The sequence below is a fragment of the Mustela nivalis genome (assembly GCF_964662115.1).
Source record: "Mustela nivalis genome assembly, chromosome: 5".
NCBI lineage: Eukaryota > Metazoa > Chordata > Mammalia > Carnivora > Mustelidae > Mustela > Mustela nivalis.
In genome coordinates this window covers 72,757,598-72,772,487 of record NC_139024.1, presented here as the reverse complement: position 1 = coordinate 72,772,487, position 14,890 = coordinate 72,757,598, and the positions used below count along the sequence as shown (strand labels likewise).

Below are 14,890 nucleotides of genomic sequence, written 5' to 3'. Positions count from 1 at the left end.
TAAGGGAATCACTCAATAGGTAGTCTGGGGGTACCTGGGTGGCTCAGTGGGTTAAAGCCTCTGCCTTCAGCTCAGGTCATAATCCCAGGGTCCTGGGATCTGCTCAGCAGGGAGCCTGTTTCACCATCTCTCTCTGCTTCCCCATCTCTCTCTCCTTGCCTCTCGGCCTACTTATGATCTCTGTCTGTCAAATAAATAAATAAAATCTTGAAAAAAGAATAGGTAGTCTGAATGACAGTTATGTATTCTGCTTTAAAATAATGTTATAAGAAAACCTCTTTATGATACTATTTATGTACTTTGAATCCAGCAATATGTGTAGGATAGGAATTTTCCTTTTTTTTTTTTTCTTAATTAACATACAATGTATTATTTGCCCCAGGGGTACAGGTCTGTCAGTCATCAGTCTTACACAATTCACAGCACTCACCAAAGCACATGCCCTCCCCAGTAACCATCACCCAGACACCTCATCCCTTTGACAGCCCCCCTCTACTCCAGCAACTCTCAAATTGTTTCCTGAGATTAAGAGTCTCTTATGTAGGTTTGTCTCCCTCTCTGTTTTCGTCTTGTTTTATTTTTCCTTCTCTTCCCTTATGTTCATCTGTTTCCTTAAATTACACATATGAGTGAAATCGGGTGGTTTTTGTCTTTCTCAGACTGACATAAGTTTTGCTTAGCATAATACCCTCTATTTCCTTTCACATCATTGCAGAGGGCAAGATTTCATTCTTTTTTATGGCTGAGTAATATTCCATTGTATATCTACACCACATCTTTTTTGTCCATTCATCCGTCAATGGACATCTTAGCTCTTTCCATATTTTAGCTATTATGGACTGCAATAGATTTTTTTTAAGGATAATGTCAAAGAAATATTTGACATAAACATTCCATAGACTCACACATACACATATATTTTGTACCTTGAGATATAAGCTGATGGTCTATAGCAGCAGCCAGCATGAGCCTGAGATGGGCAATAAAAAGATTATGGTGTTATAAAAAAAGATAAACACATCAGTTCATTTTTTAAATAGTCTTTAATACTTTGAGGAGATTGGTCTAAACTGAAAATTTCAGGGAAGACAAGTAGCAGGGCAACTAGGCAGGCTTCGGTGATTTTTTAAATAATGGAGCCAGCCACATCATTATCTAAATTTCTAAAGAAAAACAATATACATATTAATCCCCCTATTATAAGTTCATAAATAGTATATAAAGCAATCAGAATATCATATGCCAAGTTATTTTTTCTTGAGAGAGCAGTTAATACTCATTTCACAAACTAGCTACAAATTTCATGGCAGAAGTAATGTACTGAATTTGACTGGATTTAATAGTTGAAATTTACCAGCATACCCACTGACAAGTGAAAATCAGAACAAGTTTACAAGCTAATCCAGTAGATACAATTGTATAACACCCAAGGTCTAGTTCAAAACACATTATGCAAATGTGCTTAGACCAAGAAATTTTCCACATATAAATGAATGTGCGTGATTAAGTTTCCAAGGGTTTTGTAATCTAACCTAATGTGGTAGATAGAACTTCAAAGTCAAGAGATTTTGCATTCAAACAAAACACTGAAGGGATGCCTGGGTGGCTCAGTTGGTTAAGCAGCTGCCTTCGGCTCAGGTCATGATCCCAGCGTCCTGGGATCGAGTCCCACATCGGGCTCCTTGCTCAGCAGGGAGTCTGCTTCTCCCTCTGCCTCTGCCTGCCATTCTGTCTGCCTGTGTTCACGCTCTCTCTCTCTCTCTCTGACAAATAAATTAAAAAATCTTAAAAAAAAAACACTGAAATTACTAATTTCAAATGAACTTTTATCAAATTGTGTTTGATTCAAGAGAAATAAGTTTACATTAAAGAATACTAAACTTAAAATGGTTACCTAAATAAAATAGGTATCTAAATTGTAATGCCCTGCTGTGTTTTTAAAATATTATAAAATACAGGATACCCTCTACTTTTATAATGAGTAGGTTGTAAATATTGCAAATAGTAAAAAATCTTTGGGCACTTTCTCCTTTGTGCTTTTAACTATTCTTTTAACACTGATGATTTATAACAGGAAGGCATGTTAGTATGCCTAGTATGCAATATCCAGCATCTTTAACAGTTTCTTCTGGACTCTAAAGTCCCTCTTGAGTGCAGAGTCCAGGCTAAGATTCTGGGCAGCAGAAGCAGTGAGATGGAATAGGGTTACCTTGGGTGAAAGGGCCATGGAAATTTCTGTCAGCACACAGCTAAAATTCAGAATTTCAGGTCCTGAATCTTCAGTGAATGATGAAATTATTTAAACAAGAGAGGAAAACATCTGTCAAGGCGAACTGAAAGTAATCCATAAGGAAAGTATGACCTAACAAAAGAAAGTTTATTATGCAAAAGCAGATTATGAAAATAGAAATTCTAAAAATTGGTCATTGTTAATGTTTATGATGTTTGCTATAAAATGAAGTGATTTATAATAGGACTGCATTCATGACTCACTGGGATTTTTAAATCTCAATCAGTACAGTTTTTTCTCTCTTTGGGTGTAAAGTGTAACAAAATATAAAAATCTCTGATAATTTTATGAGGATTTCAGAAATGTAGCAGTGGTAGTTTAAAGTAAAACAAAGTTTCTAAATTTTATATAAATGACACAATAGGTAAATAATTTCCAAAATTCACGTATACTACATTCTTCCTGTTTACAACTGGGAAGGGAATGGAAATACTGAAGAATACATGGACTGTAGCAATAAGAAAGAAGAAAGAATGAAGTGACCAGGCTGGTCCTGGCACAAAACATCTCTTGCAAAGTGCTGTTAGGATCTGAGGAGACACTTGCTGCTCAGAATTCAAATTCCAGAGGCGCCTGCGTGGCTCAGTGGGCTAAGCCTCTGCCTTCAACTCAGGTCATGATCCCAGGGTCCTGGGGTCAAGGACCTGGGATCCAACCCCACATCAGGCTCTTGACCTGCTTCCCTCTGCCTCTCTGCCTACTTGAGATCTCTCTCTCTCTCTCTGTCACATAAATAAATAAAATCTTTAAAAAATAAAATAAAATAAAAATTCAAATTCCAAGAGGTTAAGAAAGTATATTCTAAACCATAATTTTTAGAAAACTCTCTGTGCTATTAGGTTAGTCCGTGCACTTTCCTTGCCCCCCTCTTTTGACTAAGTAGCTCCAACGTGAACTCAAAGAAGGATGCCTTACCACAGTGCACTCTCTTGAGATGTGACACAGAGGCAGAAGGGCATAATGTGGTTAAGAGCCTCATTTCCCCAGTGTTTGGTGTAGGGTATAGTAGAGCTTGTAGACCTGGCGCTCTCACTTGGCAGCATACCTGTTACAGGGGCGCCTGTCTGGTGCAGTCATTTGAGCGGGCGACTCTCCGTTCATCTCAGGTCATGATTTCCAGGTTGTGGGATCCAGCCCCTCATTGGACTCTGTGCTCAGCCAGGGGTGGGCTTGAGATTCTTTCATTCTCCCTCTGTCCCTACCCATCCCCACACTTGGTCACTCAAGCTCTCTCTCTCTCTCTCAGATAAATAAATCTTAAAAAAAAAAAAAAAAAAGTAGTAGTATGACTGGTATACCTAAGTGTCCATTAACCTTTAATTACCATTAGTCTTACTATTTTTAGAAGCAGACCACCCTTGTCATCTTCACCAGGATTACCGCAACAGGCTACTAACTGTGAACTTACTGAGCAAAGAGGATAGAAATATAAGTAACCTAATCCAGGAAAAGGTGAGCAAGTGAGGAAGGTCGCCCTGAAGGAGTGACACGTGGCAGAGAATTCAACACAAAGGCTGAATCAGAGCAAGGGATGTGAGAGAATGCATTCTAGTGAATGTATCAAACACATGGACTCAGTAAATGTGGTGGGTTGTGGTGAATGAAGTGCAGGGGTGACTAGAAAGAAAAGTATGTGGCCATTGAAGGGAATGACAAAGTGAGTAGGGGCTGGACAGAGGACCAGGACCCTGAGTGCCATGTTAAGACACTTGGGTTTATCTGCTTTCACCTTCTAAAATTTACACTCAGTGTCTTAGAGTCAGGACAGTCTTGTTTCTGAATTCCCAAAGAATGTAACACTAGTAGATTGCATCTCTTCTATTAGTCCTTTTCAACTGGTAGGAAAATGCTATTTTGATCTTAATATGTTTTAAGGATCAAAGCTATCTTTGCAAAAATGGTTCAAGGTACTTTCCCAAATTAAGAGCATTTGGTATAGAGTGTGTAATTTTATGCCAAATTATTTTTCTGCAAATAATTAATCAGAAGCATCTTGGAAGTTAAATAGGAATGCAATTAAATCAATTCAGGTATTAAACTACAGAATAAATAATTCAAATAGTTTTAAACTTTAGTTTGGAGAAATTAAATGTCTATTTACAAATCCATTTCTTCATATTTTCACTACATTTATTATAAATTCCTAGGTCAGAGTAATATCATGGAAATAAGTATTTTTATTTTTTTAACAATTTTATTTATTCATTTGACAGAGAAAGAAAGAGAATGAGAAAGAGAGCACAAGCAGAGGGAGAGGGAGAAGAAGCAGGCTTCCCCCTGAGCAGAGAGCCTGACGGAGGGCTCAGTCACAAGACCCCCAGATCATGACCTGAGTGGAAGGCAGACACTTAATCAACTGAGCCACCCAAGCAGCTCTATTTCTATTTTATTTTTTAAAAAACAAAAAAGGTTTGAATGCATTCCTGATTCTACATGGTAATAATACAGCTGAAAAGAAATTTGTCCTTTCCGACTATCAGCTGTGTTCTTTACCACTGGGTCAGGCTGTTCTGTGTTTGTATAGCCCACAATTCAAAAGCCTTTATATATGATATGTATCTATGTACCAGATCATAATTGCTGAAGAAGTTAAACTGTAGCAATTTCCCCTCCTCTGCAAAATTTCCCAAGTGATATATTAACTAAAAGGAATAAAATTTGGAATTTTCATCCTCTATACATTAAAGTCAGGTCAGTTCTAGGTTTAAAAATCATTAGATTAACCCCATTTTCTCATGATTTGTGCTTTTTTGAAGGTATAAAGCGTTTCCAATTGAACTTCATTCCACAACCAATAAAGAGAAAACACCTAGCCATACATTTTGCATTTTAATGGAATATTTATTTAATTGGTCTTAGTTATAGATTCAATAATATTTGGTCCTCCATCTAGAGTGTGGGATACATTTTAGCTTTTTGAGAAAAATTCAGCTTGTCTTGGAAGTGGACCTACTGAAAGCTCAATGGCTCCTCTTAGTGGTGGCATGAAAGAAATTCACCAGGAAGTCCTTCATAAAGACCTCTGCACCGACATTGCTAAGCATTCACCAAATTGTGACCTGATATTCACAATTTGAGTAATTCGCAACAAATAAATCCTGTCCGTGATTCAATGGAAGCAACTTTTTTTTATAGCCCTCTTACATTTTAAAATCTAATTTAACATTTTCCATAGTTTTCATTTTTCGCTTGGAACTTAAATACATAATTTAGGAAAAAGAAATTCAGGACTACTTCCTTCTCTCTTTGTTCATTTTTACATGTTTATTCCTTTCAGTTCATATTTCTATTTGAACAGGTTTTAAAAAGACAGGCTGAAACTGATTTTCATTTTGTATCTAGCTGTCTGTTTCAAATGCACCTAGTCAGAAAACTTGCCTTAAACATTAGTAGCTATGGTACCTCAAAAAACATACTTTGTACAACTATCATATGATCTCCCTGATACGAGGAAGTGGTGATGCAACATGGGGGCTTAAGTGGGTACGAGAAGAATAAATGAAACAAGATGGGATTGGGAGGGAAACAAACCATAAGTGACTCTTAATCTCACAAAACAAACTGAGGGTTGCTGGGGGGAGGGGGTTTGGGAGAAGGGGGTGGGATTATGGACATTGGGGAGGGTATGTGCTTTGGTGAGTGCTGTGAAGTGTGTAAACCTGGTGATTCACAGACCTGTACCCCTGGGGATAAAAATATATGTTTATTAAAAAAATAAAAAATTAAAATACCAAAAAAAAAACACATACTTTGTATATATAAAGAAATTGAATAAGAAACCATATGATGTGAAATAAACTTTGAGAGTATACATTTAAAGAAGTTGGATCTTCTATCGATCTACAGCTATGGTTCTTATTCTTTGATAGAACTCGGGGTGAACTTGTTAACTACAGGTTCCTGGGCCACTCATAAGACCTAATGAATCATAAGCTCCAGGGGTGGGGCCTAAGAATATGTATTTCTCAAAGTCATCTATGTTTGGAAACCTGCCTGCAGAAGGCCCTAGGGAGTGCTTAGATAAATGACCATGTTTCTGTATTAATAGGAAATAATTTCAGTATCTCAAAAATACCACCTATTCAATTAGGTGATTCTGGTTTGCAATGAAATCTTAAATAATGTGGCACAAAAATTTTAGCTACCCTTTTAAAAGTTAAGGCTCAACACTGGGCATTATATAAGACAGATGAATCCCTGACCTCTACCTCTGAAACCAACAATACAGTATATGTTCATTGAATTTAAGTTTTTTAAAAAGTTAAGGCTCAAAAATAAGTACCTATCACTGCATACACTCCCTTTATGGATTCTAATTACAAAAGTGCTCCTGAATCAGAAATAAGATCACATGTCAGCATATCCTATTGGCCTTTTCTAAACTAGTCACAGAAACTGTTATCAGATTCTGTCTGTCCCCTGTTATCAGATTCTAATACTTGCCCTTTTCCGGTTTTCAATATCACTGATCCTCAGGACAAATGCCCAACATGGCAATTGAGTCCTGCACATGGTTCCAGCTTCTCTGAGTAATGTCCTATATTTAGACTCTGATCAAACCAAGGAAGTCTACTTTTCAGTTCCCCAGATTGACCATGTCCTTGCATGCCTTCATTGACATAACTGTTCACTGCCTGACATCCCCTTTTGCCCTCTTTGGCCTGGCAAAAGCTCATTCGTTCTTTAAGCCTCAAAAATATCACCCCATCTGGGGAGTCCTTTCCCATTTCCATTGGCAGAGGTCAATGCTTTCCTTGCTGTGCTCCCATTAGGAGCTTGCACATGCCTCTCCCCATTTTAGCATTTGCTTGTAACTGTAATTATTGCGCCTGTCTCCATGTCTCATTTGTATCCCCAAGTTTTAGCACACTTTCTGGCATAGAGTAGAAGCTGAATTCATGTTTTTGTAATGAGTTAATAACATTAACTTTAATTTCTTCCATGATTAATGTGTGCCAGGCACTATGCTAAGTGCTTTACAAGCATCTCGTGTAATCTTTACAACATTTAGCAAATAGTAATGATTATCCACATGTTAAATGCCAGCTAATCCTGAGAGATGCCAACAAATTGCCAAAAGTTACACAACTAGTTGTTGGCAGACCTAGAATTTGAGCACTATGTTTTTCTGACGCTAAAAACAGCAATCTTAAACAAATGTTGCACCATAAAGGCTTAGGTCATACTTGATTGCTAATAGTAATTTCTCTTGGATGGTCTCTATCCAACATCAATCTTATACCTGGAACATCGAGGTTTGACAACTATTAGAACACTCTACAACTCAATTCTGGTGCACATATACACATGCATAATCAGTGAATGTTGAAACACAAACATGTATGTAAGATTGTGGTAGGTTTGCTTAGTTTGCAAACTTACCAAAGTATAAAACAACTATTGACCACATCCATAAAAAGTCATCAGAATAGAAAAAAGAAGTCCTCTTTAATGAAAACCTTACAGGATTTCCCAAATTGCACGTGATTTTTAGTGGACTGCAGCCACTCTCCTGCATTTCTATTTTATTTCTTGGACGAGAGGAAAATACATTATTTATACAAAAGGGTAGTTAGTGTTTCCAACCACTAACACATGGTGTGTAAAAGATAATAATCCCATTTTTCTATTGTGCAATAGCCCTCTATTGGGCAACAATCATGTACAATGTGCTAGTTTCCTGTTACTTTACTAGAGCCTCCCCTTACCCGCACCGCCCAGACTAAATAGTTACTCCTTGGCTAATAAAACTATAATACTGAGTTCCATGCTACTTCCAAAAATGTTTCTGCCTGTCTTAAGAAATAATTGTATCAGTTTGCTAATAAACAGAAATGCACTATAAGTTGAATATGTTGTCACTTGTGGCTAAAAAACATATAAATCAATCTGTGGCCAAGAAAGAAACAATATATTTCTTATGTGTTCAGAATATTATGGTTAAGATCACAGCTGTAAGATGTTGGACCATCATCAAAAGAACAATGTCAAACACTGAATTTTTGGATAATTTCCATAAAAATGACATTTTGTTTAGGGTCAGTAGGTTTTGTGGAACTTTGGAATAATTTTCACTGATAGTTTTTTTAGAATTGAACTTGAACACCTCCAAAATGCTCCTCAAAATGGAAATACTATGTAATCTAACATTTACAGCCAGGTCCTTCTGAAAACCAAGCACATATCATGAAAACCAGCATTTCTCTCTTTTGCTTTGTACAGTTTCATGAAAATTAAATTGTGCTGCATATTCAGAAAGGTAAATATACTCTTAGGTTTTCTCTGTTTAATTACCAAATTCAAGTCAACACTTCAAATGTGTAATAATTAAAGCCAGAATGAGGAAAAAAACAAAACCTGGATTCCTTCCTCAGAAATTTTATCTATCCAGCAAATTCTTTCAAGTACAAAGAGTTATGGAATCAGTCAGTCAGTGTACAAGTAGTTCAGCTCTACATGTAACAGTCAATCCTAACATTTTTTTGTTCATCACTACATATCCAAAACAATTTGACTGATATTTGTCTTACAGTGGCCTGAATTCTTATTTTTATTAACTGTCTTTTTAGAGTCCAGATTTTGGAGGTGCATTATGTTTAGCCCAAAAAGGCAAGTTTTCAAAAGTAGTTGGAAGATTTTATAAATATAGTCTCAGACAAGCTAGTTGTGGCATAAAATCCTTAATCCAAGGAGACTTCGTTGGCCCAGGATACATATGCAGTATTCATAATACTGCTCCCTAGGATTCTGTAACCAGAGCTCAAGAAGAAGAAAGCCAAACCACTGAATTCAATATTTGCAGCCTATTTCAAGACATAAAATATTTTGGTTCTCTCATACCAATAAATTCTCCAAAATACTTTGTCTAAAATGATTTTTTTGTAGACAGATACTAATTTCAAATTTTACATGGCTTAGTTTCTGGGGATGCACATTATCAGAATTTGTCCCACACCAAGAAGTAGTAAGACCTAGTTTTCATTTCCTATGATACTGATTTAATCAGTAATTTCTCATTGAGATATATATAATCATGGATGTTACTAAAACCATACCCTCAGAAATTATTTCACACTGTAGACTACATATATACATAATATATGTATGTATGTATATATATATATAAATATATATGACATGATAATAAAATACCTAGTTAATTCATTGTATAGAAATAAAAGAACTAACTAAATAACTAAATAAATAAAAATAGCCCATCCAGTTTGGTGCAAGCCTCATGCACTTTGCTACTTTGCTCAAATTACCCTCTTCCACTAAAACTCTTAGCAATTTTCCAATTTCAACAGAAGGAAACTCAGTTCATCTCCCTGGCTCTAGTCTACCTTGCAGAATGCCTTTCCACATCAAAACCTTTAAGGTCGGGGCACCTGGGTGGCTCAGTGGGTTAAAGCCTCTGCCTTCAGCTCAGGTCATAATCCCAGGGTCCTGGGATCGAGCCCCACATCAGGCTCTCTGCTCAGAGGGGAGCCTGCTTCCCTCTCTCTGCCTTCTCTCTGTCTGCTTGTGATCTCCATCTGTCAAATAAAAAAATAATAATAATTTAAAAAAAAAAAAAACCTTTAAGGTCCTATTGATTCCACTTTTTAAAATGCCCCATACTCTGTATCTGAACTAAATCTGTGCTTCAAACCCAGTTCAAGATCAGGGACCTCCATGGAATCCAGTGTATATCCAATAAATATTTGCTCATTTGAGTGAGAGAGACACAATGTTCCTGCCTGCGTAGCTGATACCATAGGGTTATTGATAAGTTACAGTTAGCACCTGGCTGGTGATCGCAAAGAAAATCGATTTCAACATACAAACATTTGTGTTGAAATAGAGTACATTTCTCCTGGTATTTGCATATTTGTTATGTAAATCAAGTCTTTTTTAGTATATGACATGCAGTTATAGCAGAACACTGCAAATATCTAACTGTTATTTGGAAAAATTTGAATGCGAAGGAGTGCCTTCAGTAGGAGTTAGATAACATATATACATTAGAAATGTCTTATATGGCACAAAATCTATTCAAAACTTTGTATTAAATATTCTCAAGTAACTATGATGTAAATTAATTCTCAAACTTATAACTATAGAACCCTCTACTGTCCAAAACTATCATATGTTAATTTCTTCATTATATTTTATGTTCCATGTTCACATTTCTTGAAATGTGGTACAGATCTCATCAAAAGTATCTGAGTGAATGATTTAACGAGTAGATACTTGGTATCTATGGTCTGATATGCAACCTAAGAGAAATTTAACTCGTTGTTTAAAACTTAGAATAACCAAATACAACATGATTGAATGTATTTTTAAAAGGTGTTCTTTCATTTCAGGAAAAAAAGGAAGGGAGAGGAAAAGAAAAAAACCTAATAAAGAAGAAAGTAAGGATGCCATACCTGATAACAAAGGTCTGGAACCCAGCAGAGAAACTCCAGAACAACGAGAAAACAAAGACAAACAGCAGCAGAAGAAGCGAAAGGTCCAAGATAAACAACAGAAATCGGTATCGGTCAGCACTGTACATTAGAGGGTCCCATGAGATCGTTGTAAACTCATGATGCTGCTATCTCAACCAGATGCCCAGGACAGGTGCTCTAGCCATTAGGACCACAAATGGACAACGTGTCAGTTACTGCTCTGTCTCAACAACATTCCAGATAGTTGCTATATTCTTTGTACAAGCATAGCTAACAACAAAGAGCCAAAAGTTCAAAGAAGGGATGTTTTCAAATGGTTATCTAACACGCTTCTGTGCATTTCTAAGAGACAAGAAATTTTGTATATAATTATCAATAGGCTATAAGATGTAACAGCATAATGATGACATCTGGAGAGCGACATCTTTTTCCCTATAAAAATAATTTTTCAAGCTATTGCTTTAAGAAGCGAAAGATAGTTCTGCAAATTCCAAGAGGCAATATCCCTTCAAAGTCAATAAGAGATCAGGGAAGAGAAACATCTTTCAAAGAACAGTGTTGTTTTGTCCAGGAGATCTAGAGAGTGCTCAGACATTAGGGCCCGGCATTTGGAATTGTAGGAATTACTACCACCGAAACGACCGTTTTCAGATTGGTTCTATTGCCTTCACCCTGTCCTTCGGCAAGAAACATGAGAGTGTACACCAGAGTTGAGCATACTGTGTGGGATTGGAAAAAGGCAAAATGTGGAAGAAATCATAGCGTTGGAGATGACTTCTGTGCTTTACAAAACTGTGAAGGGTTGTGATTACCTGGAACAGGTCTCTAATCGATGTCAGCACTGTGTGGTTCAGCCTCTGCTACCCCTTGGGTTATATAAGTCTGTAAACATGTACTTGTAAGTTCCAAAAGCAAAATCATACTTATTAGAAGAAAATTCTGATTTCACAGAAAAACAAAAACTAGAGCAAGGAGACTAGAACATATTTGCAAAATCATGTGGTTTCTGCAGGAAAAACCATTTTATTACCACCTGGAACTAACAGGGGATACTACTTTCTAACAAGGTGTATCTAGTAGGGGGGAAAGCCACCACAATAAATATATTTGTTGATAGTTTTTAAAGTTTTTGTTCATTTTGTTTTATTGGAAAATTGTTACTCTTACAGACTCATGAACTAGGAAATGGGATTCTGTATCCTATGTAATCTGAACATACTACGTTTCTCGATGTTTGCTTTTGGAATCCACCTTTTGTAAGTAGATAGAGATTTACTTATAGCATCGTAGGAGGTATTTATTCAGCTTTTCCCTTAATCAACAAAATTCTAATTCTAGATGCATAGGCCTCCCGAGATGCTTTCACGGGTCCCCCTTCACTGCTTAGAAACTAGCATCTTTCCTTGTGTGTCAGTTCCTTCTGCATTTTGAACATTTGGCCTTTTCTTCTCCATGTTTTCTCAGTCTGTGGATCTCTTTTGGGGATTGAAGTCAACCTAGCTGAAGGCCTTCCCAGTGTTTCACAGAGGACACAGCCAGCCCAGGACAGGAGGAGGCATCTTTGAGCAAGCCCACAGAATCTCGCAGCCCACCTTAGCCTTTCTGTCGTAATGGCAAGATGCAAGGCTGCTCTGCCCACCCCCACTTCCTGGCCCTCTAAAGATCAGTGCTTTCAGAAGAATTGGCAGTTGAGTCTGGCTTCTGGCTGCCTATCTCTGGTCACTTTTTTTCCTCCACCTGTACTGTTCATATGGACTGCTTGGCTTAATTCGTTTTTCACTTCTCTTGTTGTCTTCCAAGATATGAAATTTTTGAATGATGCATTTCTGTTTCTTACTTTGGTGTTTTCTTTCCTACTCTGCATGAGATAAGTGTTTCAACTAACTAGATCTATTCCCCATGTACGAAAATAATTCTATTTTCAACTACAGCTTATATCATCAAGGAGAAATAAACCTTTTCCTACAAAACTATATTAAGTGGAAGTATATTCCCATGTTCTAGGACTTTTGGATGTTTTCAGACTTCATCTTTGTCCTCAATCTTATCTAGTCAAGCAGTAGCAGCCAAATTATTTGTCTCTTTCTGTGATGGTCATTGTCTCTATTCTTTCAAAAAGCCAGTTATTGGGAGGGTCTAGGCGTGCAAATGCAATGCTGAAAAATGGTTAAATCAGCCAAGACACAACAGCTGTGGCAATGATTGTCATGTCTTCCCAGGTGTTTTGACTCAAGACTTTTACCCTGAGATCTTCCAGAAAACAGCAGATAATCTAAATCCTTGATGCAGCACTTAAATAAAAGTAGAATTATTACAAAGGGAAAAAATGACAAGTAGCATTAATATTTATACTTTGGGTGAAACATAAGTGAAGACACAGATAACATCAATTTTAAATGTTCCTGTAATAGATCTTGAAGCATGTGGAAACATTATGATGTTGAAACTGGCAGCCTACTCAACTTTGAGCAAAATCTCATGATCAACTCTGGTAAATTTCCCACACTAGGCACAGAAGGCATTAACTCTCTGCTGTGATTATGTCTCTAAGATCTGGTGAACTATTGTCGGTAATGAGTGGCTGGTAAATTTTTGATTCAAAGAGAATCAAAAGACTGCAGCAACAGAAATCTATGTCTAATCCACACTCCTCATCTTCAAATTCTGCTTTATAACTAAGGAAAGGTCTGTCTTCCATAGTCAAAGTAAGGTTCTCCTCCCAGATATTAACCATTAGCAGATCACCCAGGTTCTCTATGTTCCCTTTTTTTTTCCTTTAATTTTGTTTATTTATTCGAAAGCGTAAGTAAGAGGGAGGGAGGGAGAGAGAGCAAGCGTGAGCTCACGCACAAGCAGGGGGAAGAAGCAGAGGAAGAGGGAGAGGCAGACTCCCCAGTGAGCAAGGAGCCCTGTGCAAGACTGGAGACTCTAGACTCGAGCCCAGGATCCTGCGATCATGACCTGAGCCCTGAGAGGAAGGCAAACGCTTAACCGACTGAGCCACCCAAGTGCCCCATGGGTTCCCATTTTCTTAAGTACAACATGAGAAAGGTGGGATGAAGATGATTACTGGCAGGGGAGCATGTGACCTCTATGTTGGTTCAGGGTGATGCCCCTACGGAGTTCTCATCAGCGGCAGTGTCCTCTGGCCTCCTCAACCCTGCTTTTACCCAAACGTGAAAATGTATTAGTTCATAAAGGATACAGATTGAACTCTGATGTTACTAAATTAAAAGTTGTTCACATTAGTGGTTATTAAAATATTGAAACAAATAGCATTGAGAAGGAAAAAAGGAATATATCAATGCATCTAAGTCCAGGAAGGTTTCAGAATATCCTCACAAAAGGGAGACCTCAAAGAAAACCGGAAGTTCTCTATAGCTAAAGTTAGGCAGTCTGGGTTCACATCCCAGTTGTGTTACTTAAATGTCATAACCTGTGTGACCTTGAACCAGTTGTGTGGTCTCTCAGAGCCTCCATTCCTCCCCTGCAAAAAGGAAATGGCAACACCTACCTTGGAAAGTTATTAGGAGAATTGAAAGGCTCATCACTCATTATAAGTGATTATTCTGTATACAAATAAGTATCACTAAAAAGTAATGAATCTTTTCATAAGTCACATATATAAATCAATTTTATCTCTTGTAATGATAAGTGAAAATATCCTTATAATTGTACACATGTAATAATCTCAAGGTATATAGTGAGAATCACCAAAATGAAATCAAGAATAGTAACTAAACTGTAAACACTAGTTTTGTCTTAAATCCTCTTACAATTGAGAAATTACTCATTCTTTAAAGTACACATATGCATTTTACCAATGAACATAAATAAAAATACTCTATCTTTCCCATGGATATATTTTAATAGCAGAGGAACTGACTAGACTCTTTCTCAAAACAATAGCAACTACTGTCTGCAAATTAGGAGGGATAAGTCTTCTTTCTAAGGCTGATTTGTTACTTCGCAGTTCATCTGGAAACCAAATATATCCTCTACTGAAAGAATAAAATTAAATAAAGCTGATGGTCAGATCAGTTGAGACTTTTCCCATTGCAAGAATAACATTTCATCTCACCAATTTTCTAAATTGGGGGAAAAAAGGAAAATTTTTCAAGAGAAAATTGTACATCCTTTCTGCTAGTCACTCACAATTTGGCTAAGT

The 14,890-nt window shown here is 37.0% G+C and overlaps 1 protein-coding gene across 1 annotated transcript in view; it reads left to right on the top strand.

Moving 5' to 3' along the window:
* RSPO3 (R-spondin 3) overlaps positions 1–11,847 on the top strand; it is an 89,711-nt gene extending 77,864 nt beyond the window's left edge. Inside the window, exon 5 of the mRNA XM_082730376.1 lies at positions 10,639–11,847. Coding sequence (XP_082586502.1) covers positions 10,639–10,832 — 194 coding nt within the window. The 3' untranslated portion in view covers positions 10,833–11,847. The remainder of the gene's footprint in view (positions 1–10,638) is intronic.
* Positions 11,848–14,890: the final 3,043 nt, after the last annotated feature.